This window comes from Urocampus carinirostris, chromosome 2 (assembly GCF_059441175.1).
Source record: "Urocampus carinirostris isolate Australia breed hairy pipefish chromosome 2, RoL_Ucar_1.0, whole genome shotgun sequence".
Classification (NCBI taxonomy): Eukaryota; Metazoa; Chordata; class Actinopteri; order Syngnathiformes; family Syngnathidae; genus Urocampus; species Urocampus carinirostris.
In genome coordinates, this window is record NC_142350.1 from 29,804,919 (window position 1) to 29,830,112 (window position 25,194).

The 25,194-nt window shown below is 37.7% G+C and overlaps 2 protein-coding genes and 1 pseudogene across 3 annotated transcripts in view; 2 read left to right on the plus strand and 1 right to left on the minus strand.

Annotated features, from left to right (window-relative positions):
- The first annotated feature begins 228 nt into the window (after positions 1 to 228).
- e2f3 (E2F transcription factor 3) lies at positions 229 to 13,146 on the plus strand. Its single transcript, XM_088326178.1, has 8 exons — positions 229 to 797; positions 3,366 to 3,486; positions 4,225 to 4,355; positions 4,439 to 4,527; positions 5,248 to 5,406; positions 7,213 to 7,327; positions 8,271 to 8,409; positions 10,572 to 13,146. Exons 1-8 carry the CDS (start codon positions 516 to 518, stop codon positions 10,844 to 10,846), a joined length of 1,311 nt encoding a protein of 436 aa, XP_088182304.1. The 5' UTR covers positions 229 to 515; the 3' UTR covers positions 10,847 to 13,146.
- Positions 13,147 to 16,227: 3,081 nt separating this feature from the next.
- cdkal1 (CDK5 regulatory subunit associated protein 1-like 1) overlaps positions 16,228 to 25,194 on the plus strand; it is a 381,323-nt gene continuing 372,356 nt past the window's right edge. The window contains exons 1-4 of one of the 2 annotated variants that reach the window (XM_088326180.1): positions 16,255 to 16,368; positions 17,675 to 17,747; positions 19,522 to 19,682; positions 19,993 to 20,105. In XM_088326180.1, coding sequence (XP_088182306.1) covers positions 19,525 to 19,682; positions 19,993 to 20,105 — 271 coding nt within the window. In that variant the 5' untranslated portion in view covers positions 16,255 to 16,368; positions 17,675 to 17,747; positions 19,522 to 19,524. Of the gene's footprint in view, positions 16,369 to 17,674; positions 17,748 to 19,521; positions 19,683 to 19,992; positions 20,106 to 25,194 lie in introns of both variants that reach the window. The other variant, XM_088326179.1, reaches the window with a different exon arrangement.
- LOC148371630 (U2 spliceosomal RNA) lies at positions 23,353 to 23,442 on the minus strand (annotated as a pseudogene).

A 25,194-nucleotide genomic window follows, 5' to 3' on the forward strand; every position in this document is an offset into this window, starting at 1 on the left:
AAAATACAGACTGAATTATAAAGTTATCTACCGGTTTCATCTACTGTCTCACTCGGGAACTACTGCACGCGTGACAGGTGACGTACCCTGTTTACAACCGCCAATGAGCACGTGTCATAATGGATCCCGTGATATCATTGGACAGGACTGCCAGAAACGGGGCGGACACTTCTACAAAGCCAGCCAATAGCATCCTACATGCAAATTTTGTTTGAAATCTTCCCGGGAAATCCGAGTTTCGCGGGAGGGCTCTTGAGCGCGTAAACCGTATCCCTTCATTCATCAGGCCGTTTCCTGAAGCCATTTCTCGACGGGCTAAACGAGAGTTGCGCTACTTTTTCATCCGTTGCATCCGCCTCAATGCAAGCACACGAGCAAAAATCCTTTTGCAAAGTCGATCATTCAGACTTTCATTTTCGCTTCGGTCTGATTATTTTTGTTACCATCGCCGTAGATTAGCAACCGGAGCGGCTTGAAAGTGTCTTGGCGAAAAAAAGGGGCTACCCGAGTCCAAGATGAGAAGAGGGATCTCTTCGGCTCCGGACAAAGTGATTTTAACGGGCGTCGGGGCTTCTCATTTAGACAATAATATCATTTTGACGGCACTCTCGGATCGCTTAAACCCCTCTCAAACCAATGCGACGTATATCCAAATTATAACCACCCCGCCGCCTTGCAATGTTACGCAGACCTCCAATGTATGTTTATCCGAGCCCCCAATCAACAACATTTACACAACTCCGCAACAAGCTGCTACAAATGGAACAGGACATCGAGTCGCAGTGGGGAGACCGCCGGTAATCTCACTCAAATTGCATTTTGTGTGTTTCTATCAATCCCAAACGCGACGTGAGCCTAGCCTGCTAAATGTTAGCCGAGCTTGTTGTTCTGCCAGCTAGCTGCTAGCCACTTAGCTGGTCCCACGACCCAGCTTTAGCCAGGCAGCTAACTAACTACCACTAGCTAAGTTCTCCAAGTGCACCCTTGTTGTGATTAGGACGAATCCGAGATGGGGAAATTGTTTTAAAACGATTTAATGTTCACTCCGCGTCCGAGTGTGTATGCAGATTGCTCCTTATGCTAACTTCGTGATGCTTTTGAGTTCGCCTCAGCCTTGCAGCCAGATGGAAACATCGGTGAGAGATGAGCAACGTTAGCGGTGGCCTAGTGGCTGCTCTCTTAGTCTTTAAATTTTGGGGGTTGGGTGGCTTTTGGGTGTTTTTGCTGTACATTTGCACATTTTCCCACTTTTGCAATCGATCTTTTCTTCCTTGCTCTGTGTTGACCTTCTTGACAGCACTTTGGTTTCTCCTCAGTTTTGTTACCAAATCGACATCTCTGTCTCGCAGATTAAGAGGCAAGTTTGATCGAGGCATTGAAATGAGTTAGCTGTCACGGCTAGTAGCAATGTTAACGAGGCGGGTAGGAATTTCCTTCTTTTACAAGGTTATTTGACAAGTTGGAACAAGTGACTGTTTACCGAGTCTGCTGAATAAAGTGCAAAGCGATGATGCCTTTCATTGTGAAACTATTGCCCCCTTTGCCACTTTGCTCGTAGTCTGATATTCCAACTCATGCAAACTACAAAGAAGTATGAAATGTATTCGGGTGTTGGAAATAACATTTTGTGCATTAAACGGTTCATTTTGAGAGTTAAATACGCTTGCATGTGAGGCCACAGCCGAGGAGTAGAATGGTTGAGGGGAGCTGCTCGCTGGTATAAAATGGCTGACATTTATTCTTTTAATAGAGAACGTAATACTCTACTCGGTAATCTGAATAAAATTTCCAAAATGTGCTGAGGTTTGAATTGAATAGGGAAATGCATCTTCTAAATGCTGATGGGAGAATAATGCTCCTCATAACACAATCAAGTGTGGTTATTGTATGATTAAAAGTTTTCAGGCCTTCATGGAAAGTAATTGTGCCTTAAAATGGTCATAAGCATGGCAACAATTATTGATTTGTAAAGACTGTGGATTTGCTTTATATTTGTATGTAATTAGAATACATTTGGAATAATACCATGACCAGATTTTTTTTTCCTCCGAGGAAAACATGATTTGACAGGGGGGAAGTTGAGCCTAAGGTGTCAAAAATGCCTCGGCTCGTGTAAACACGAGATCTTTCATAAAAAATACTCACGTAAAATAAGTTGAAAAGCTTTATTTTTAGAGGGCGCGGCCATTTTGCTTCTTGCTGTCACAAATGAGATGAAATGCTTATACCAATTGTAATTTTGCTTCCAAAAACTGATAATCTGTGATCTGTCGTTGCCATTTAACCATCAAAATGGTCTTCACCCCCCTGAGAGCTGGATTTTGCTACTTTACTCTTGTTTCGCAACTGCAACATTATTCGTAGTGCTACAAATAAAGGAGTGGGGATAACAAGAGTGTGTTATTGTCAAATAAAAATGCATTTTGGGTCTGAAGTCTTAGATTAGTCACAACTCTTTTAAACTGGTGTTTCATTGCTTGAAAGTAAAACTAATGCATTAATGAAACGATCGCCAAACTTTTTGAACCCTGAGCTAATTTTTGTTACTGATTAGCATGAAAGGTGACCAATTTGGATTGCATTTTGAAAATAGCGACTTGTTACTATCACACTGCTAATATGTTATTACTGGGTTGTAAGTAGAAGTAAGGTTTCAAATGAGCACAGTCAACTACTAAATCACTGATCATGACAATGATTTCTCATGCCAGTTAGAAATCTAATTTCTTAGAAAATCACGATGGGCCATCACTGGTGAGCTATTTTCCGAACCAGACTGCGGGCTACTCGGGTGTTCTGAGGGGGTAACTGGTTTCCATGAGCACCACTTTGGAGACCCTAAACTAAAAGTAATCGATTTGATCAAAGTCAGAATACGTGAACTTAACACTTGAATAGACACAAAATAAAACAGATCCAAACTGTTAAATGAGAGCTCCAAGTCTTGTTTATTTGTATAGCCCTTAATCTAAAAGAGTCTCGAAGGGCTGCATAGACAACAGATTATTGCAAACCACAGACTATTATTACACCATCCCCTGATCTAAAACCTACATGTGGGCAAGGAAAAACTAAAAAACCTCAACGTGAGGAAAATGAAGAAACCTTGAGGTAATCCCCCTTCTAGGATGACCAGGCTGCAATGGATGTTGCAATAACAAATAATACACAGATATTGTCAACATTTCGGGTTACTTCACACACAAGCCTTGCAGGTTTTGTAAAATATTAGATAGATAGATAGATAGATACTTTGTTCATCCCCGAAGGAATTAGTGGTTTATTTGTTTTCCTTCTATTGAAAAGATTCTGCAATCCAGTGCCTTCCCTCTTAACAAATTGTCTATTCCATGTCCTCCCCGTAGGCCAAAAGGCGCCTCGCTCTTGACGATTCAGACCACCAGTACCAGTTGGAACCATCAAGAAATCAGAGAAGCAGAGGGAATGCTGCATTATCCAATGGAGCACATTTAAAAACAACAAAAAGTAAGACCTTTGTACATGTAATAATGGATTATTATCAATAAGAATATTAGTTTTCCAAATTTGACTCATTGGTGAGTACTATAAAGTTGCCGAATGTTGCATGTGTTTTGAAAATTAGCGCAAGGCTGTGGTTTTGGCTGCTTGGTTGCACTCCACAATACAATGGCAACTAGAGGTCAATTATTACTCAGTACCCCTTTAAAATATCCAACATTGTCATTTGGATAACTTTGTGGTGCTATAAATGGTGGGCATATTTTGGGAGATAAATAACATAGAACACCAACAAACAATTATGCCACAAACTACATCGGCATTAGCTCAGGAGGTAGAGGGCTCATCTTGGGATCAAGAGATCGCAGGTTCGAATCCCGGCTCCTCCGTGTTACATGTTGAAGTGTCCTTGTGCAAGACACTGAACCCCTAATGCCCCCCCATTAAGCAGGTTGGCGCCTTACATGGCTGCACGGCCGCTATTGGTGTGTGAGTGTGTGTGAATGAGTAAATGTGAAGCACATTGTAAAGCGCTTTGGGAAGTCTTCATTGACTTGAAAAGCACTATATAAATGCAGATCATTTCATTTTTCATTTACGTCAGGTCAGAAATTACACAGAAACTGATACTCTGCAAACCAATAAGCATTGTTGTATAACAATACATTACTTCTGTATCATATATTGTTTGTGGTTTGGATATTTTTTCATGTCGGTAACATTAAGTTTTTCCTCTTATTGTAGCGCCCAAGTCTCCACCAGAAAGAACACGATATGATACCTCCTTAGGCCTTCTAACAAAGAAGTTTGTGGACCTGCTGGCCCAGTCTGTTGATGGGGTTTTGGACCTAAACATTGCTGCAGAAACCTTGCAGGTACTTCTGCAGAGCACTTGAATATTACGAAAACGGTATAAAAAAATCTACACTCTGGTATAAGTGTTTTTCCCTCAATTAAGGTCCAGAAAAGAAGGTTGTATGACATCACAAATGTCCTTGAGGGCATTCACCTAATCAAGAAGAAATCAAAGAACAACATTCAGTGGATGTAAGTAGCCATTGAGGTATTGCGGTGTTTTCTGTTGATTGTAAGAGTAATTTTGTTCCAATGCAGGGTTCGTACGAGTGCTTGAATTCTTTGAATATTAATGTTTGGTTTTCAACGTTAGAAAAGTACTTGAATTTTAGGCAAAATGCTAGAAATTCTTGCCATCTGTCTTAGGTTAGGTTGGGCTAGGGTTGGAAATTAGGCTTTAGGCTCATTAAGTTATTAAACTACATTTAGGGTTTGGAAACAGTGTTGGTGCTAGTGTTACAGCTAGAATTACAGTAGGTATGATTTAGGAACTAGAGTTTGAGCTCCATGTTAGGGTTCTAACCTGAATGTATAGTTCCAGAATCGGTTTAGAGCTAGGGTTATGGCTTAAAACTGGTTTAGGAATAAGGGTTTGAGCTTCACGTTAAGGTTTCAAACTGAATGTAGGGTCCCCTAAACGCTTTACAGTTAGGGTTACACATTTAACAGGGATAGGACTAGGGTTACACCTAAGGTTTGGGCTGCATGTTAGGTTTTAAACTGATTTTAGGGTTTCAAAATAAGGGTGGGGAAAGAGTTGGGGTTTGAAACTAGATTTAGTCTCTCGTTCCTTTAATCAGTGTTGGATTGCCTCTTTTAATAGTACTGGGAAAATGGAAAAGTGGCTTTGAAAGTGCTTGAATTTGGCCATCAAAAAGTGAACGAACCCTGCTAATCGTTCTGCAATCACAGGGGCTGTAGTTTGTTGGAGGTTGAAGGTTCACTGAACCAGAGGCAAAGACTGGCAGCAGAAGTCTCTGCGCTGGCGGACGAAGAGCAAAAACTTGAGCAGCTCATCCAGAGATGCACCCTGGACGGCAAGCACATGAGCGAATTACCAAGCGATGAGAAATATCCTTTTCTGTTAGAAGGTTTTGGGATTCTCAGTGTCCTAACAAGTGTTTCCTCTACGCTTAAACATTCATTAAAGCAAGCAACAGCATTCTACTTGATCCACTATGCGAAACATTCTGTCTCTCAATGGCAAAACACAAGCCATATTTATCACTTTTATTCTTAATTCGAAAACGTTTTATGAATCAAAAGTGTTTCGCTATGGTAAGCGGCAAAATAATTGTCAACCTTTTAAGTTTTAGCCAAGACACACCTTTTTCCTGTCGATAAATCTTAAGGCACACTGTCCATTATGAATGGGCACCCCCCCCAAGTATTGCATTAAATTAAGTCTTGCCTTTAAATGTGTTTTACACTATGTTTTGAGAATGGAATTGTTACGACTGTAGCATAAATATAAGATACCTAAATGAAACGATATACTGTAAATTTCGGACCATAAGGCGCACCTGGTTATAAGCCGCATGTGCCGACATTGAAACATGAGATTTACAAAGAAAGACAATAGTTTTAAAAATATACGGTGCCTTAACCCATTTGCGTTTTGACATCCCGACAGTGGGCCGCCGGACTTTTGATGAACAAATAGGTGTCTTCGATGTCACCAGTCATGAAATAAGTCATGTCTCATGTCATTGGAACGCTTAAACTCTTTGGATTCAAGATATGATGATGAGGAAAAACTTCAAATGACCACAGTCAGCTGAGGGATAAATCTTTCAACAGATGAGCAATGTTGTCTCATCTGATATGGTAGAACATTACATTTATTTTAAGCAAAATTTTCTTCATAGACAATCTAATGTGGCACACTTTGAGTGGTCTATCACATTTTTTACATGCTGACTGCAGGTCATAATGAACATGTGCATGTACCTTCTGCATTCTCAATTAACTCAATTGGTGCCAAATATGAATTGTAGGTCATTGAAATATTTTGGTGTTTGAATGTTCACACACCTAAACTGATGTGGAAAATGTCAACTTAAAAATAAGGGCTACTTAACTAGGATATTTAAAAAAAAAAAATCCATAAGCTTTCTATTCAAGATCTTAGTTTAGAATTTGTGTGCGTGCGTGTGTAAAGTCTTAAAGGCATTTAAATCATTTTTCTAATAACAATGCTTTAATTGGCATTAAATGATCTAAATCCAGTTTTCGAAAGTCTTAAAAACATGAACACATTAAGATTTTTATTTGTTGAAATTAAAAAAATAACAATTTTGTAGGATTTATTAATCGTCTATTTTAACAATTCACCGATTTACTTCCATGGTAACATCGCGTGACTACAATAACGAAACTATACAAACAGTGACGTCGCTTCAGTGTCTTAGGTTCTGCCCACAATGCACTTAGCAACTTTGGACAGAGACCGTATACTTTGGACCAGGGAAAAGTGTAAATTTAATGAGAATTGGCTATCCGACGAATGTTTTTCGCCAAGGCTAGAAGCGCTGCAAGCAATGTGTCAGAGGTACGATGTATTTGTGTTTTTTTTTTTTTTTGGGTTTTGTTAATTTCATTTATTTCTTTGTCGACTTGGTCCAAAAATTCAAAAGGCAATTAAAAACTTCAAACGTCTTGAACTTGCTTTAAGCAGTAGGAACCCTGGTTTTTGTTAGAAACATTGTAAAGAGTAATCATGGAAGATATTTTGTAGGTTTTGGACTAATAGTCAAATAGCTCTCAAATGACTGCCTTTGGTCTACTTGTCTTCCAGACATGACAGGCAGTAAACTATTTAACAGTGTGTAGCGGCATATTGTAGAATTCATACATTTTCTTTAACTGATTTACCACATTTGCCTATGTAACTTATGAAGACATTAAGCAGATGGGAAACCTTCATGATCAGACTGTTATTGTTGTGAAAGCGCCTTTGGATACTAAGCTAGAAGTACCAGACCCTGATGAGGTATGTATTCAGGTTTTATGACTTGCATGATGAAATATTGTTTAACACCTGGCAATGTCTGAACATTAAGTTCTGTTGAATACCTTACTTACCTTAAACATTTTCTATGTTCGTATTTTGTCAAGATAAAACAAAAGTCAACACAAATGATTTTCTAACAATGTATGGGCCAGTACTGGTCTATAAACGAAATTGTAAGTTTAGCGGGTACATTTGACTATTTTCTTTATTTTATTTTTACCCATCTTTAGTCTGGCCATTTATATTTCATTTTAGTGTCAAGTGATGATGACATGGATGTTATTCATGCTCCCGCTAATGGTCAATCATGGCTTAACTTAAAAAAGCAAGTGAACAGAGATTATCAGCTGAACGCTAAAAAAAACAATGTCGTCATCCATTGACCTTAACTCTTAAAATGACCGCCTTGAGAGATAAAAGCTGGAAACCTGTATTCTACAATAAAAATATGCCATATTTGAGACTACTGGTGGCCCATACATCGTATTAGTTTTAGGAAGTCTTTTGGGCTGACTTCAATTTTAGGTGGCTTAACATACTGTTAAAGTAAACCTTGCACACTATTAATGAAGAAACCTGATACGGATTTTCCTAGATAACACTTGATGCAACTCTCAGGGCAACCATGGAAAATAAGCAGTACTGACTGGAATATATAGTCAGAAGATGCAAATTAATAAAAATCTTCTACCTAATTGCCAATCTTCGTGGAACCTCGGTACATTAGTCAACAATGTTGTTGCTAATGCAGTTCAAATTCTTGAATTTACCTTTCACTGTAAGAACCCTGGTTGAGAGTAAAACTCATTGAGAGCATTTGATGGTAACGAAAACATTCTTTTTAAGTACTTAATTATATATAAGCTCCATAATTCTCTTCAAATTCACCTCTACTCTGTTTAAATAAAAACATTTTCTTCAGAGTCTATCCATCCACCTGACCAGCACCAGCGGCCCCATAGAAGTTCTGTTGTGTCCTGACGAGAATGAGCATAGCAGCCCAGTGAAAAATGGCAGCATGGACATCAACGGGAATTCGCCTTTTCTCAAAGTCCTCCAAGGTCTGCTTAGCCTTGATTCCTGCACATAATAAAAACTTGTATTTTTCTAAGAGTGGTTTCACACGAGACATGTCCTCTGTACTTGACTAAAGCCTGACTTCTATGCTGTCCCCTTTTGCCCCACACTTATTCTACCAAACCCTTCACAAACCTTATTGCCTCTAAAATATGAGTGACCATGTTCATTAGGCAGGTGGTTGTGAAGTCAGTTTTGCATTACTATGAGCGCAAACTCGACAATACAGTGTCAAAAACTTCCCGTTCTGGTTGCTCGCTTTAAGCATTGCATGAACATCCGTGACGTTATACTCGCTTCTCATGCGGAGAATGCTCCTGTATGGTGCTCAGCCACATCTTTCCCAAGCAGACTGAACTGGGGATATGTGCTGTTCCTGATAGCAATCATCCTAGTTTTAAATCCAGAGTTTTAGGAGCAAGCTCAGTGCTGGTTCCCCCTTAAGAGACAAATGTTAAATAAATATGCTACAATGTGCTAAATGAGGGTAGCCAGGATTGTAATGTAGGAGCTGGCAAACAAATAGCACAATCATGCATGTTTTTACCCAAACAAGAAAAATGGTGGTAAGAGTAGATGGGGACGATGGAGAAAAAAAAACTTTATCCAACTTAATGGGGCCAATATATTTCTATAGACTTTTCATTTCACAAACCACAATCCAAATGTTTACCACCTCAGATATATCCTTTTCTCAGGTACGTTTTAAAATTTGCAGGAACCTAAGAGTAATGATCCAGCATGTGTGTGAAATTTTGATCTACAAAAGAACAATGGAGAACATCCGTAAAACAGAATTGCTTTGCTGTTAATTTGTAGTATGAATTGTGTAATGTGAGAAAAGCCAAAGGAGTTGAGTAGGTTCGTATTTATCAGATTTAGTTTTCTGCTTTTATTTGTATTGCACCAAAGTTTGTGTTCTAATTGACATATTTTAATGAAAAGGCATATTTTTCTTATGGTCCATTTTCCAGTTTTTATATATATATATATTTATATATATATATATATACATACATACACATTTACTATGAGAAACGTGTTTTGCTTCGAATTTCTATTGCATATAAAACTTGTGAAGACATTTTGTATATTGTTTAAGGAAGGCAGGATTGTGCGTCAGTTCTTGAATGCTTAGAGAATTACAGTGAATTAAAAAAATTAATAATCTGAAAGGCTTGTGTGAACAGACTGACTGTTGAGATTTTAGTGAGTAGAAGGCAATCGATCGATTAGCTTTCACTTATGAACAATTTGGAAATTACAATACTTAAAATTGAGACTCTGACTTTTGAGCAATAGGATTTTTGAAGTTTGTCAACTGTCTTTTTTTTTTTTTATAAAACACTTAAAGTCAAATGTTATGACACATTTCATCAGTAATTTATTTTTAAAAAAGAAATCAGGGGGAAATGGCTTTATATTTAAGAAAGAATTCCAAAATATGGTTGATTCGAACTGATTGTTAAAAAGAAATTGGTAAGGCTTGTCAACATCACTACTTTTCAGACTATTGAATTGCTCTCGATTATAAACTGCACCAGCCAAAAAATGCAGAATTAAAAGGACAAAACACAAATCTGTTGAAATTATCAACACAAGCCTAGGTGCCCAAATGCTGTTTAGTGTGAAATGGTGAAAAAAAGAAATGCTATAATAATGTGTTGATAATTTCCCACATAAGATTTAGTGTGAAACTGAAATGATACATTTTAATAATTTCGCGCATGATATCTAGTGTGAAAATAACATGTTGAGTGATATAATTCGAAAGTTGCTTAGTCTTGAAGATGAGAGTAGGGATTTAAAAGTACAATATAAATTACTTAGCCCTGGTGCTAATAATCACACGATAGTTACGAACTAGTTATTTGTGACATTTAAGCACCAAGCTCAGGGTAGGGTGATTTTATTTATTTTTGGCACAAGCTATAACTCAAACTTATAGCTAAAGCAAATTTAAAGTGTTATTATCTGAACAATTTAAAGGGGTTGCCATTTTTGAACTTTTAATAAATGTGTATCCAATAGGGTTAATTGGCATGAATTGTTACGTTCAGATTAACTCAAAAAAATATATCAAGATTTGATTTATGCTGCCATGTTGCCCAGCCCTTTTGCTTATCTTCCCTCTTATTGTCTGCAGAGCCCACCGTCCCGACCACAACCGAAGGTGCCCCGACTAACGTGTCTGTCACGGCCCTCTCGCCCGTCTCATCCCCATATACCAGTCTCCTCCAGCAAACGGACGACCAGATGCCCTCAGCTCTGGCGCCCTTCTTGAACCTGGGGCCCCCTCTTTTGGAGCAAGACGACTACCTTTTTGGCTTGGGGGACGACCAGGGAATCAGTGACCTGTTTGAGACCTGTGACTTTGATAGGATGCCGCCGCTGGGGCTGGACGACCTTCTCTGCAGCTAGCGCTTACTGACCCAAAGACAGGGTAAGCTTAGGGGCCAGTGGCTTTGCAGTTTGTACAAGCTGATCCTAAATTCTAGGAAGTTCAACAAAAAAGGGCTGTTTCTCCTTCCAGTCCCCAGGAAAGAGAAAATGTCATGTTTACTCATGGTGTCCCAACATGTTATTCAGGTGAAGATCTCTGAGGACTCCCATTAGGCTTAAGGGGAGATACTAGGTACTTTAAATGCTTTACGAGAAATATAACAGAATTACAGTCAATGTGGCCACTTCAACATAACAGACATCGCTCAGTGTCTAATGCAAAGCTTGGAAGAGTGATGCTATCAGATGATCGCACATTAAAACTAAAAGCAAAATAGAGGTGACGTCTAAAGCTTTCAATGGCACCGAAGGAGTTAAGTCAATGACCTTAAACACTTTGAAGATTTTAACTTCATTTGCATATTTAACAGTACTCTTAAAAGACAAAGCGACCTATGTCATGAAAGGCATTTAAAAATATTCTATTCAATTCTGTCAACATTGAATGTCACACTTTTATCTTTTTTGTGTCCATGTCAAGGGAGCAGCTCTGATTAGGACACATAGTGACCACACTGTTTTCAGCAAAGTTCTACACAACTTGCCTAAGCAAATAGTATTTCTAGATAGCGATTACTTTTAAACTATTTTAAAATGATTTCAATAAGGTAGTATGGTCGAAAAAGAAAACTGAATTTCACCGTTGTCATTCACAATCTAGAGATGAAAATATCTTATTTTGAGCACCACTGCACTTGCTTCCAGTGGGTTGTTATAGCCAATGAAACGTCAGATTCTCAAGCTCGGGAAACCTGCAGCTGCAGGTCATATTGCTGCTGTTAGTATTAACTTTTCGCCCAACCCGCTAGTATGTTTGTGCAATTGCGTGTGTTTACGTCAGAAGATCTCGCTTGCTTAAGAGGAAGCCTGCCATAAGTGAATAGATGGATAAACGGTTTAAAAAAAAAAAGGTCCATGTAAAAGACACCACGGGCTACCGCTTACTAAATGTTTGACAATACTGTAGTAATCCTGCTTGTGTCACCATATTGTCATTGAGGTTACCTTTGTATTAGTGGTGAAGATCTGTATATGTGTTTCATATATTGAGTACTTTGATTTTTTTTAGGACACCTTTATTGCAGAGTTATTAGTTATATTTGTCTTGCGTGTGTGAATGAATGAGTTTTTTTTTAATTTTTTTTTTTAATTCAGGTCATTTATTCAACCCCATTTGTGTTTTCCTTGCTTCGTTTGCCCTCACTGTGATCTCTCAAAAATGGCCATTACAAGACATGACCGACCCGCTACATGGGAATAGAAACAGTGACTTCTGTCCACTGCTCAAGTGTCTGTCTACCTTTGCTTCTGTGACACCGTGTGTCAGTTTTTAAACTTTTTTGGACTTTCAGTTTTTCTTTGTTTTTTTTGTAAAGGAAATGGCAAAACATAGGCTGTGTCATTTTGATTGCTGTTTCTCCCTCGTCCCCAATATTTGTGGAAATGTATCTTGGAGTATTATGGCTAATCTTTTTTCCTAAATCTCCACATAATCAATACAGTATTTCGTGAAACTTTAACAAGGGTTTATTACCATCCAGTTTTTTTTCATTAAGTTCCAGTAAATGTATGACATGTTAAAATTCCCACTCATAAATAAACAACCCTCCCTCCCTTAGATGGCCCTAATACTCCTTTGTATACAAGCCAAGTTTTCTGAATCTGGTCAAAATGTTGCATTCATTTGTTGTGATTGAGACCCTTTTTTTTCAGAAAGATTGTGCCTTTCCATTTGTATTTACAGGAATGCTAATATTTTTTTAGTTATACACAGTTGAATGTTGCTTCCACAGCGTGAGAAGTTTCCCAATGATTCGGAGACTGTTTTTAAGAAAGAATAGGCCAAATTCCAAATGTCCATTTCAAACAGCACTGATCTACTTTTACTGGGTCATACATATCTTCAAATATGAACCCAAGTGTTAAGTTCATGGCACACACTAAACATTTTCTCAGAGAAAATCTAAACAAATCAAAACTCCCTGAATCTACTCAATGAAATTAGAAATAATACGATATTCTGTTTGGCTAAACAGTTCTTGGTGTGTTGTCTAATATTAGTGTTTTGCTTTTGATGTGTGTGTAAGCTGTTCCTTTAACATGTGCTAATTAAGGAATTATGATCGTATATGTTGGGGGGAGGGTGAAATGGGATTTTTCTTTTGTACTGTCAGATTTTGTAATTGAACATTTGAATAAAGGAAATTACTGAGCAAGAACTTTTCATGCTTTCATTGTGTGGGGTGTCTCTTTACTTTAAAATCAGCAAAGCAAAATACCACAAGATATGGAGGTGGAAATTAAAAAGTAGCTTGTGAGGGACAATTTTTTTGTGAGATATTCAGATATATTTTAATTTATTTGCAATGACTAGTTGCATTGCTTCTTGACAAGAATATCAATCGCGCAATTGCTCATGTATACAGTAAACTAATGTCAATTGATCACCAACTGTTAGTGGTTATAAAGATAGGTCATGGGTCATTGTGATTTTCTGGGAAATCTGATCATTTGTAAAGGAGAACAAACTTTCTTTTGCGTGTTAAAATCAACATTCGGGTCACGAGAGCAGACTGGTAAGCAAGCGTATAAATGAACAGTTTGAGGTTTCTATTACAGTAAGTCAGAACTAAATATTCTGGGCTCGTGAGTACAGTATCAGGGTGTAATGGTTTCACAAGTGCACTTTTGAAGTCGCTGACATTTATTTACAGAATGGGTGAAACAAAAGTTAGTGGAAAATTCCCAAGGCACCAGCTTCACACCCATCTTGTCCGGACTGAATCCTGCATATGGTTTGATTAAAACCCAAGTCCTACCAACAGTTATTTGGATTGCCACTTACAACAATGTAGAGATCGTTTGACGACTAGACGGATATATTGTGGCGGAAATAAAACAAGGAAATAACTACATTTGAATATATGAATAATCAAGGGTGCATTAATCGGTCGTATGCAAACGTTTGGGCAGCCCTGATCATTTTCAAGATTTTCCTTTAGAAATCATTGGTTGTACAGATCAGCAATTTCAGTTAAATATATCATATAGCAAACAAACAGTGTTATCTGAGAAGTGAAATGAAGTTCATAGGATTTACAGAAAATGTGCAATAATTACCTAAACAAAAGAAGCCAGGTGCATAAATTTGGGCACTATACTTTTAGCAAATTATTGGAACACAAAATTTGTTTGATAAGCTCATTCAACCTTGAACCAAATTCCCATGTGAAGCCAATCATGGGAAAGGGTATTCAAGGCAGCCAGTTGCAAGTTGTTCTCTTTGCATCTTCTGAAGAGTGTCAACATGGGAGCCTCAGAACAACTGTCAAATTACCTGAAAACAAAGATTGTTCAACATCATGGTTTAGGGCAGGGGTGTCAAATTCATTTTAACTCAGGGGCCACACGATAGAATGAACATTATGTCGGGGGCCGGACTAGTAGATTAAAGAGAAAGAGAGATAAATAAGAGAAAGAGGGAGAGAAGATGAGAGAGGGCGGGACAAAGAAAGAGAGAGAGGGAGAGAGCGCGAGAAACAAAAGAGAGATGTCGTGAGAGAGGGGGAAAGAAAGGGAGAGGAAGAAAGAAATCCAAAGAGAAATAGAAAGACAGAAGTAGAGAAAAGAGGAAATAAAGCGTGAAGGGTAGGAAGAGAGAAAGAGAAAAGAGACAAAAGGAAAAAAGGAAGTTAGAGCAAAAGAAGTAAAAAAGACACACAGAGAGAAAGAGACAAAGAGGAACAAAGGAAGAGAAAAAGAGAGACATAGAGAGTGAAAGAGACAGAGACAGAGAGTGGGAGAAAAAGGGTGGAAAAGAGAGAGAGATAAGTAAATACAAGTACAGTGTCTTTGTGAGAGGCACCTGGCTTTGGCAACATCAAGTTGACAAATTTTAACCTGCAGCTTGTTGTTCTTTTCTCGCGGGCTGGATTCAATCCCTTAGCAGGTCTGATCTGCCCCGTGGGCCGCCTATTTGACACCTGTGGTTTAGGGGAAGGATACAAAAGGCTAGCTAAGATTTTTCAGCTGTCATTTTCCACTGTGAGGAATTTAGAAAATGTAATATAATATAATTATGAATTTAGAATATATCAACTCCAGGCTCTGGGCAGCACGGCAGCGCAGTGGTTACCGCGTGTGCGCCACAGTTCTAAGGTCTTAGGAACCTCCTGTGTGGGTTCAAATCCAACTACCGGACTTCCTGTGCGGAGTTTGTATGTTCTCCCCGTGCTTGCGTGGGTTTCCTCTGGGCACTCCGGTTTCCTCCCACATTCCAAAGACATGCATTTCATGTGGATTGGCCGGTCCGAATTGTCCCTAGGTGTAAATGTTCGAGCGAGTTGTCTGTCCCTGTGTGCCCTGCGATTGGCTGGCAACCAGTTCAGGGTGTTCCCTGCCCACTGCCCAATGATTGCTGGGATGGGCTCCAGCGCCCCCGTGACCCTACTGAGGATAAGCGGTGCAGCTAATAAGATGAGATGAGAACTCCAGGCTCTCCTTGTAGTTGTATTTTGAACTATTTCAGTTCATAGACCATGGGTAAAATGTGCCTGTTTACCCTTTGAGGCTTTAGTATTGATTCCTGAGTGGCCAGTTGGGGAATTTGCTAAATTGACTTTATCTGCAAATATATTGTCCGTGGCCTTGTTTACTGTGGTTTACAATCCAACTACCCCAAAAACATCTCAAATCTAATATTTTAAGTTTATTCATAATTAAAGATTAGTCTCTGGAATAAGGTTTAGTCGGTATGCAAATGATTGAATAATAGCGGGCCTCCAAATCTAATTAAGAACATAGTAAGAGCACAAGTTATTTTAGAAATGTTTGTCAAAATGGTAGCTTTTGCTGTCATTCAAAAACAAAAAATAAAAATCACTCGTCTTCAAAAAGGTTGGTGACCCCTGCTCCAAAAAAAATCACTTGATTAAAATACTGATGTGATGATCTAAAAGATTGGAAAATGATTTGACTGGAAAACTCACACAATTATGACTATGTACAGTGGCTCACTTCAATAGTCTATCATTGGCATGATATTTTAGTTTTTGACTGAGCCTATTTTAACGTTACTGCTAATAAAACAACCCGATAATAACAATAATTACATAGTAACTATATAGTAAAAACATGATTAACTCTCTGTTATGGAAATGCTGATTACAACAATAGCCCTAACCCGCAGCAATAAAGTAGCTTTGAGCTTCCAAATTTAGGTGAGCCCAGAATGTAGTGCACTTTTCATTGTTTTGACAGCATTTTTTCCCCCTTCAAAATGAAATTTGTCTCTCTCTCGCACCGTACCATCAGACAAATATGGCGGACATTCAGATATAACACGTCTGTTTTTGTGCCTCTGACGCTTTTTTTGCGCTGTCCAACCTTTTTGAGCTTACGATTTGGCCTACAAGTATTCAAATATTGATATTGCGGCTGAGGTAAGTTGAAAACTGTTTGGGATATCATGAAAACCCTGCTAAACTCTTTGTCACGTGGCCTACACGCGCTGTAAACAATCTAGCTAAGAGTTAGCGGGATCAAACAAAACCTCTGTGAATGTCCAAATAAAATACTTAATTGTCTATGCTACAATAAAAAACTATGTTCTCGTTGTGCACTTGAGATTTGTTGCAGTCTCCTGAAATATCAGCATTAAAAACTGATTTTTTTTTTGCGTTCATGGGAAGGCAAAACAGGCTAGCCTCAGTCACGTTTAAAAACAGTCATATTTTGTAGTGCAGTGGTTAACAAATTCGCCTAACACGCGAAAGGACCGGTTCAAGGCCGGGTAAAAACATGTTGGCCTGGAGAGGGATGGGTGCCAGCCACTAAGCTGTACTTGCCCAAGACAGAAGGTGGTGCCCCTACCACCCTAGTGGGTAATGGGTCCAAACCCAACAAGTCATGTTTACTTATTTATGTGTGTGTGCCTGTGTGTAGAGTCAAACTTTGGAATAATTTACAAGACGAGGTCAAACAATGTCCAAAAAATCACGTGTTCAAATTTAAATTAAAAAAAAAAACATTACTGGCATAATACAGACATGAAGAAAATGGGGTATGAGTGATACTAGAGATTTGAAATATTGTGTAGAAAACGGATGGTTTGCAACTATAGTTAACCTTGTTGTTATTGTTACTATTATAATATCATAACTGTTATTATTGCTATTGTTGTTATTATCATTGGTGTCACAATGATATTTAGTGGCTTTATAACGTTAATAGATGGGTACTACGATGGTTATATAACTTAAGTGACTATTATTATCACTATTGATATCCGACCTAAGTAATATAGTATATCCGTGAGATTTTGTTATTTAGAATCAAAAGAGGAGCTATCTGTAAAATGTAATTAACAAGGAAGATGAAGGGGTAGGGAAAATAAGCGTCTGCTTCTTACTACCCCTTTCTCGAACATGCTATGTTAACATTATTTTTATTGTTGAGTCATTGTTTTTGTCCTGTTTTTATTTTCTAATGTTCAAAATGAAGTTTTTATTCATCCAAGAGCACTTAATCATAAAACATTCTCAAAGGGCTGCACAGACCACTATTACACCACCCCCTGATCTGAAACATACACGAGGGCAAGGAAAACCTCAGGATAAGAAAAAAATTAAGAAACCCTGGGGAGGGTTGGAAGGATGGTTTCCTAATTTTATTAGGCACCGATACATTTTATTCCCATCTAAATAAACTTTGAGGATTAATACGTTCATATTGATTTATATTGAACAGGCAGATAAAACATCTGGTTGTATCTACTCCTACACACAACATCCGATTGACTTCGTTGGAATTTGATATTCAGGTATACCAGAATCAATCAGCTTTTTTTTTGACAGGCTCACGGTTCTTGTAAAATTGAACAATAATTATCACAAATGTCCCACTCATTTTCAATTAAACTAATTTACAACTTTGACAAGTTCTCACATATCCTACTTTGCAATATATAAATAATTATTAACTACCAGAGTGTTTGGTACTGTCCATTATAGTGCAGCTGGCCAAGTGCATACTGGTCAACCCTGAGAGGCAAAACAAAAAAGAAATCCTTTTCTCTCCCCAAAATGTATTCACCTTTTTTTCATTGGGGATTTTTTCCCCCCTTAAGTGTGAAACGATTTAGTTTGTTTAGAAAAACACTGAGGTTGTTGAAAATGCATTCGCTTGTCCCAACATTTCGCACTGGTATGTTATAGTTTCATTGTTTTTGTCGATAAGTCTTACAAGAATTGCTAGGCCCCTTTCACCTTTATTTTCCAGTTGGAAGACTTGATTACACTCAGTTTCTCAATATACTTTGTTTTTTCAAAATTTAGTGGTCTGCTGATTCTGCCCAATGTTCAAATTTAGCACCAGTAATCACGGAATTAAACTGATGCGCTCGCATGAGCATTATATGTTAAATGAAAACCATTAAAAAAAAAAAAACCCAAGGTTATTACAAACAATCTATATCAAATATGATCACATTTTATAGGTGAGAGGCATCGGTTGGCACCCCGGACATCATCAGTTCCAACCATGTTTATAGTTTTCAAATACAACCATGGGAGGTTGTAGTTTCGGCTTGGACTTAGGGGACAAGTCGCCACCAATATGGAGTAGTCATTGTTTTGTCCCCAGCAATATTTTTTGATCACTTAAAAATGCCCTATGTCCCCAACAATGTCAAGACCAAACCTACGCCCTTGCAACCATGGACAACAAAGTAAATAATTTGCACATATACTTGCTGGGTCATTAACAATAATATCCCCACCTGGTTACTCTCCTTTTTCCACTATCATGGTTTGGAGTTTGATCCCCAGTCAGACAAATTGATATAATTGAGTTAATTCACTTAGTTTAACTTTTTGCACCTAATTATCGTTTTTAAACACACTTTGTTCTGTTCAAACCGTGTCCAATGTAATTATAATATAGCTCTTTCATTGTAATTTCGTTTTGTCCTTGTTTTAATCATGTCCATATCATTTAAGACTATATTTTAGTTAAACATCTCTTACATCTGAAATTATGAAAACCAACCTACTTTTAAGGATTTATATTTTCCCTTTGACAAATTCACTTTATACATTTATTTCAACCTTTGTTGTACTTTTTCTTACACTTCTCAGGCATTCTTCAGCTTTCAGTGTCCCCACACATTTATTTCCTTTAGATATAGCATTTAATCTACTTTTAGATGTGTAAGCTGCGGGAAATTGTTGATTTTGCCCTGATCCAGTCACTCAGCGCCGTTCATCCAAATAGTGTATTTCTACTACTTCACCACAAGGTGGCATAGAAATATTCAAGCTGATTTACTGTTTCAGAATGGTGGGCTTTTACCTTTACAACAGGATTTGTTTTGTTGTTCCATGTGTTTTGTGTCATTTTGTAAAATGTATAAATAAAAAAAAGATTCCGGTGGATTATGAGCATTATTGCATTTTTGATTACCCAATTTTTGAAAGTTTACATAAACTAAACTCAATTCATGAAGCCATACTTTATTGTCGACAAAAACAACAGAATCCTTTGTTAGTGCTTAAAATGATATTTTTTTTGCTGACAAATGGTTTCAAATATTTTAGAACATGCCTTCAGCCTGTGAGTCTCTGATTGACGACATTGAGGACATGGTGTCTTCGAGCGACCCTACGCCTCATGAGAGGCAGTCTGCTAGAAGGAGTATCATACCAAGAGTCAGGAGAAAAACGGACATGTTGAACAGTGAGGAGCTCCAAACTGACAGGTGTATGACCTTTTTGGGTTTATGTATTCATAAAAAACACCCCATTCGCTTTTGCTTTTTTTCATCCATGAAACAATGCCAAAAATTCACACTACCGGGGTTAAGGAAGCACATTACTATTTATAAATATAAGCCTTGTTTTAATTGTACAGTCTTACTCAGTCATATTAATCTATTTTAGTTGAATCTGAATTACACTGTAGATATAAACCATTTTCTACTTTTAATGAGTAAGTCTGGAATTTATGCTATTGTTGACATGTTTTGGATCATTATCTTTCCATTCATGACCCTCTTAATGTGTTTATAGTCTTCTTCCTGGCACTCAAAAAATCTGGATGAAAACATGGGGCTGCAGTCACAACAACTCGGATGGGGAGTACATGGCTGGGCAGCTTGCAGCCAGTGGATATAAAATGACAAGTAAGACGTTTTTTTGTGGTATTGAGTACAATTTAATGGCCTTTCAAACTTCACTTACGCCAGTTAAAGCTTGTTTCAAGACAAGGCTTTTATTTTGGATTTTGACCATTTCTATTCAGCAAACAACAACAATAAAGAAATACACAACTACATAAAACTAAAGTTAAAATAAACAAACAAAATATGAACAATTCCAATGTTTGACCTGTGTACTTGTATAATTATATTACTAAACTCAAGGGAGTGGTATTGCTCTATTGGCTTGCAATAATATTGTCTGCTTCTATCAGCCAGTAGTTTTTAAACATTTAAATCAGGAAGAATGCTGCTGTGTATACATACATATTATTCAAGTCATTTTGGGGATATTTTTCTTTGCAATTTAAATGATTGTGGTTAGTTATGGTTGGAAATAGAATTTCATGTCGCGAAGTTGAGAAATACTAAACAATGAATTTCAGTCTCGAACTCGTGTGTCATCATCATGCGAAATATAATTGATTAAATAATGATTAAATACTATAAATCTAAAAGGTTTACTTCTGTATTGAATGTTGTTCAGTACCCAATATATTCCTCCATGAATAGGAGAAACTGAACTGATTGCCTCAAGTTTAACGGCAAAATGCCCGATCTTCGAATTAATCAAATGAGAGTAAAACGTTGGTTTCCAATAAATGGCCAGGGGTTCATTTGGGAACTTCCGACAATTTTCAGCACGCCTCAGCATATATTGAAATGATAATTGCTGTGAATTAAATTCTAGTTGCCAATTAGGTATTTACTATTTCAAAAGTATTTTTCTGTTTTTGTTTTACAAATACTGTTTTTAGAGTAACATGATAATCTCTAAAAACATTTGGGACAGAACTAACCATAATGGTGCCATGAGTCAACCAATCAATTATGAGGGTTATTTGGTAATGTAATGTAATGTAAAATTTTACACAGATAACCCCCAAAGTTAGGGTGTTCACTAGAATCTAACCCATAAAAAAATATTTATTTTGATTAGAATACCATTTGCTAACTCCAGTCCCCCAAATAGAATTAGAAAAAAACCTCCCCAAAATTGTGTGTTTAGTCTTTTTGGCACAAAAACTAGGTCTGTTTGAAAGCCCAAAAATGAAAAATTAAAATAACCCCGGTCGAACGTTTTTACTGATTACTTACAAAACAACCCCTCAGATTTATATGTTTTTTAAGAAGAAAATGACCTAAAAAGTTACATCACGTTTCTCAAGCTACTCAATTGGTCCTACTTTGATCCTATTTGGGCTGTTTCTGACCCCATTATTTTTAAATTATTAGGCCATTTGGATTCCTGTTGTTTGTAATTATTATTGCCTCCTAGTGGTGCAAAAAAAAACATTTAGTAAACAAAATAAATCATTGATTCGAATACTAGGCAAAAATACATGAGCTATCATACGACATTTCTTTTTCATTGTGGATTCCCGACTTAATGGCGCGCCATGTCTGTCTGCTGTCTTGTTGCTTGCTGTGGCACTAGTGTTTGTTCGCTTTAGACAACAGTGCCATGTAGTGGTCAAATATTATTCACTGGGGCTTAAGAAACATGAACCAAATATTTTGTGTGCTTGACTAATTATAGTAATAACAATGAATACACAAGACCTTGGATAATTCCTTTTTGTGTGTGTGGCCCTCAAAGGGTAAAGTTTGGACTCCTTTGCCATATAACCCTCAGAGCTACAAATTCACTTAAGGCAAGTTATGAATGGTGACTACAGTTGTATTGTAGGAATTGTGAAATTGCCTTACCGTCTCCGCATTTTGAGTCGCTTATTGGATGAAACTTATAACTATATTTCAGGAAGTCGGCGCCCCTTATTCCCATGAAGGCAATATTTGCTTTACTCCAAATCTGATAACTGTACGTGTTTGAAGGTCCGTTCCAAATAAAGGTGCATTACAAGACTGTATAATACTTGCTCTGTAACAAGATCAAACATTGCTTTTATGGATAGTGTTTTTTGCACCTTTTTTTGAAGACCCACATCATTTCTGACAATTACTACTTGTATATTGATGTATCTTCACATAGTGAGTGATGCTTCAAAGATATAAGATTGCAATGACTTTACAAATGCAACATAGTTTATACAGCCAGAAAAGTACAACCACATGGCACATTTATTTACTGTTAGTAACTCAGGAGTGTTTTTCGTGCATTGCTTTTTGGAGTAATTATTATGACTTCTGTGTTAAATGTCGGTCAGGTGTTTGTGAACTCTGAACAGCTTCCCATGAGAGATCATCAGGTGTGCCTCTGGCAATTATCTACTTTGACTTAATTAGGCCGAAAATGATTTCCTAATTCGTCGACGCCAACCACTGCCCATAGTGTGTTTACAGGAACGACACTAATATGCTCTTTTAATAGATGGCACAAGGTACACAATTACTCCTTCAATTAATTTAGACAATTTAAAAAGTAATTTTCATGCTATTGTCAGAACATGAATCCATGATATTTGCAGGTTTCTAACTGATTTTAGAATACAGAACAAGATGTTGAGAATTTATTTATGCCGTTACTTAAAGCTTGACAACATGACCACCTTCTGATAGTTCTTATATAATCATGTTAACAGCTTCAGTCTCATTGTGCCATTGTTGGTTCTCCTTCATGAGACTTCTTGGTTGGTATTCTTTTATGCAAATAAGTAATTTGAGGCGGCACCAACTGTTGGGGAATATGATTTCTGTCCATTGTTTTGCAGTTTCTGCCATGTCTGCTGGGCAGTGATTAATGGATTGCAGCTCTCTGCCAAAACTGAAGGATTAGTTTGATTCCTGTTTCATTGTCTTCTCTTTGCTAGTGTCTCTTTTTCCCTTACCTCATTTATTGAGAGGGATCCACCCCTTGCTTTCTGTTCTGATTGTGGAGAGGAGTACTTATCTGTCATGAACAGAATCAATAATCCTGGTCAAGTTATGCTTTTGAGAATAATGTATGGAATGCTTGAATGAGTATGACATTTTTGGTTGTGCCTGTGAGGGTGGAATAGTGTAGGAAAAGAATATCAAGGACAAAGGGGACACACAGATTTTTGATTGGGGTTTTGAGGGGTTATTGATCTATCTTCGTTATTCATTATCCATTATCCGTTATCGGTCAGTTCTTAATACGCTACAAAGCCTAGGAGCCGGGACACTTACTCTCAGCCAAAAGGCCAAGCTAAGGTCCTAGCCCTATAGCCTTGCTGCGATCATTGCAAATGCACCGTTCCCGGAGGTACTGCAATACCGGGCCGATGCATGGAGTGGACAGAGCAAGCTCTTATTCCATCTCCGGAATGCAAAAATCAAAGGCCAAGGATGTCGGTATAGTCCAAGACCCAAACAATGTGAGGTTTGAACAACCACCTACAGTTTCTTGTGTCATCTGTCTTTGCTCGGGAAAACTAGGTGATGCCACAAGCGCATCAAGTCTATGCGTGCAAGGTGAAATCAACAACTTTAGACAAAGACCATGTCGTAAAAACATGACATCACCTTTATTCCCTCACTCACTTTCTCCCCTACCTCATTCTGTAGTACTCCCCCTCCCATGATTGTTTCATTCTTTCACTAGCGATGACATCACCTGTAGTAGCGTAGTAGCAGTTATTGCTGTGACCGCTAGATAGCAGTCTTACCTCAAGAAATGTAACGTCTGGATGAGGTCATGCATTTAGGAAATGTTCTTTGTCAATAGACTACTTTCTCATTCACTGTTTTTTTGTAAAATAAAAATGCTTATATTTATGGAAGTGTTCACATAATATATTTTTATATTTACAATATAATATATAAATTACAATATGTAGTCTATGTGTCAAATAACACATCAAATAATTGAATCACTTAATGGCCTTAATCGTCATCCTCATTATTTACGTTTAACAAAATTGGAGGGGTTCTCAAAAAAAATTGAAAGGTTTAAAATGTGTTAAAGGATAACCACTTTTAAAAACAATGTATTAATGATACGTAATAAAAAAATACAAATTCACAATGGCAGTTGTACAGTACTTTGTCCTCATGGACGCTGTAGATGGGAGTTCAGGTTGGTAATATCTATTAGGAAGAAGCTGTTCCTCATTCTGTTTGTTGTTTTTGCTTTGATCCACCTGTATTGCCTTTCTGTAGGCAGCAGGTCAAACAGCTGGCTACCTGGGTGTAACATGTCCTTGACTATGTTTTGGGCTCTTCTGAGGAACAAAGTTGAGTAGATGTCCATCAAGGAAGGAATAGGGCAAGCAATGATGCGCTACGCTCTTTTCACTGTACTCTGCTGCCTCTCTCTGTCCGCCTTATTGCACCTCTCATACCAGACATAAATGTTGTTCCTTCTGATGACTCAGGTAGTGAATACGCTTTTGGGCTTTTTAAAAAATGTTTGTGATTTCAGCTGACCAGGAGAGATCATCGGAGATTAAGACTCCCAGGAACCTGAATGTGTGAATCCTTACATACACATGGGGTTCATACAGAGATGAGGGCAGGTCACTCCTGTTCTCGTGAAGTGTTTTTTGTGTGTTCAGGGTCAGTTTTTTTTCAGAACCATTACTCATCAATTGAGATAATTAATCTTTTGTCATTGTGTTAACATCTGCTTTATCTTCTTGACTCCTCATGCATGTTCCTTCCTGTATGACCAAAGGGGGCACTGTTGGCCTGCAATGGTTCAGTAGCATCAATTAAGGCAGTTGAGGGGCAGTAGAAGCACTGAGGTAGAATTTTACTTCATAGAAAGGCGTGCACATAAATGCCAGCCGTCCTCACACAAAACACTTCAGTTATGAGTTTTGCATAGCGGTTAGGCAAAATTACTCTCTTGTACACAGCGTCAGCCAAATGTCCTGCTCTCAGTTCCTTGTTTGGGCAGTCAGTTGGAGCATATGGCTTCACAAAGGTGTGTGAGCTGTTTTGTTCACTTTAGGCTGAACAAGATATCTGTAGGTATTAAGCATTTGATATGTTCTATTCCCATTAGAATCCCACAGTTGCATATTATTACAACGAATGAGACTACTTATTAATCTTTTAATGGCACTTGAAGGACAAAAATATACACCAC

What these genes read in the sequence shown, in the direction of transcription:
- e2f3 (XM_088326178.1), top strand. Translation starts at nt 516, where the DNA reads ATGAGAAGAGGGATCTCTTCGGCTCCGGACAAAGTGATTTTAACGGGC. An exon ending in ACATTTAAAAACAACAAAAA is followed by an intron (nt 3,487 to 4,224) that starts GTAAGACCTTTG and finishes CTCTTATTGTAG; the next exon opens with CGCCCAAGTCTCCACCAGAA. An exon ending in TTGCTGCAGAAACCTTGCAG is followed by an intron (nt 4,356 to 4,438) that starts GTACTTCTGCAG and finishes CCCTCAATTAAG; the next exon opens with GTCCAGAAAAGAAGGTTGTA.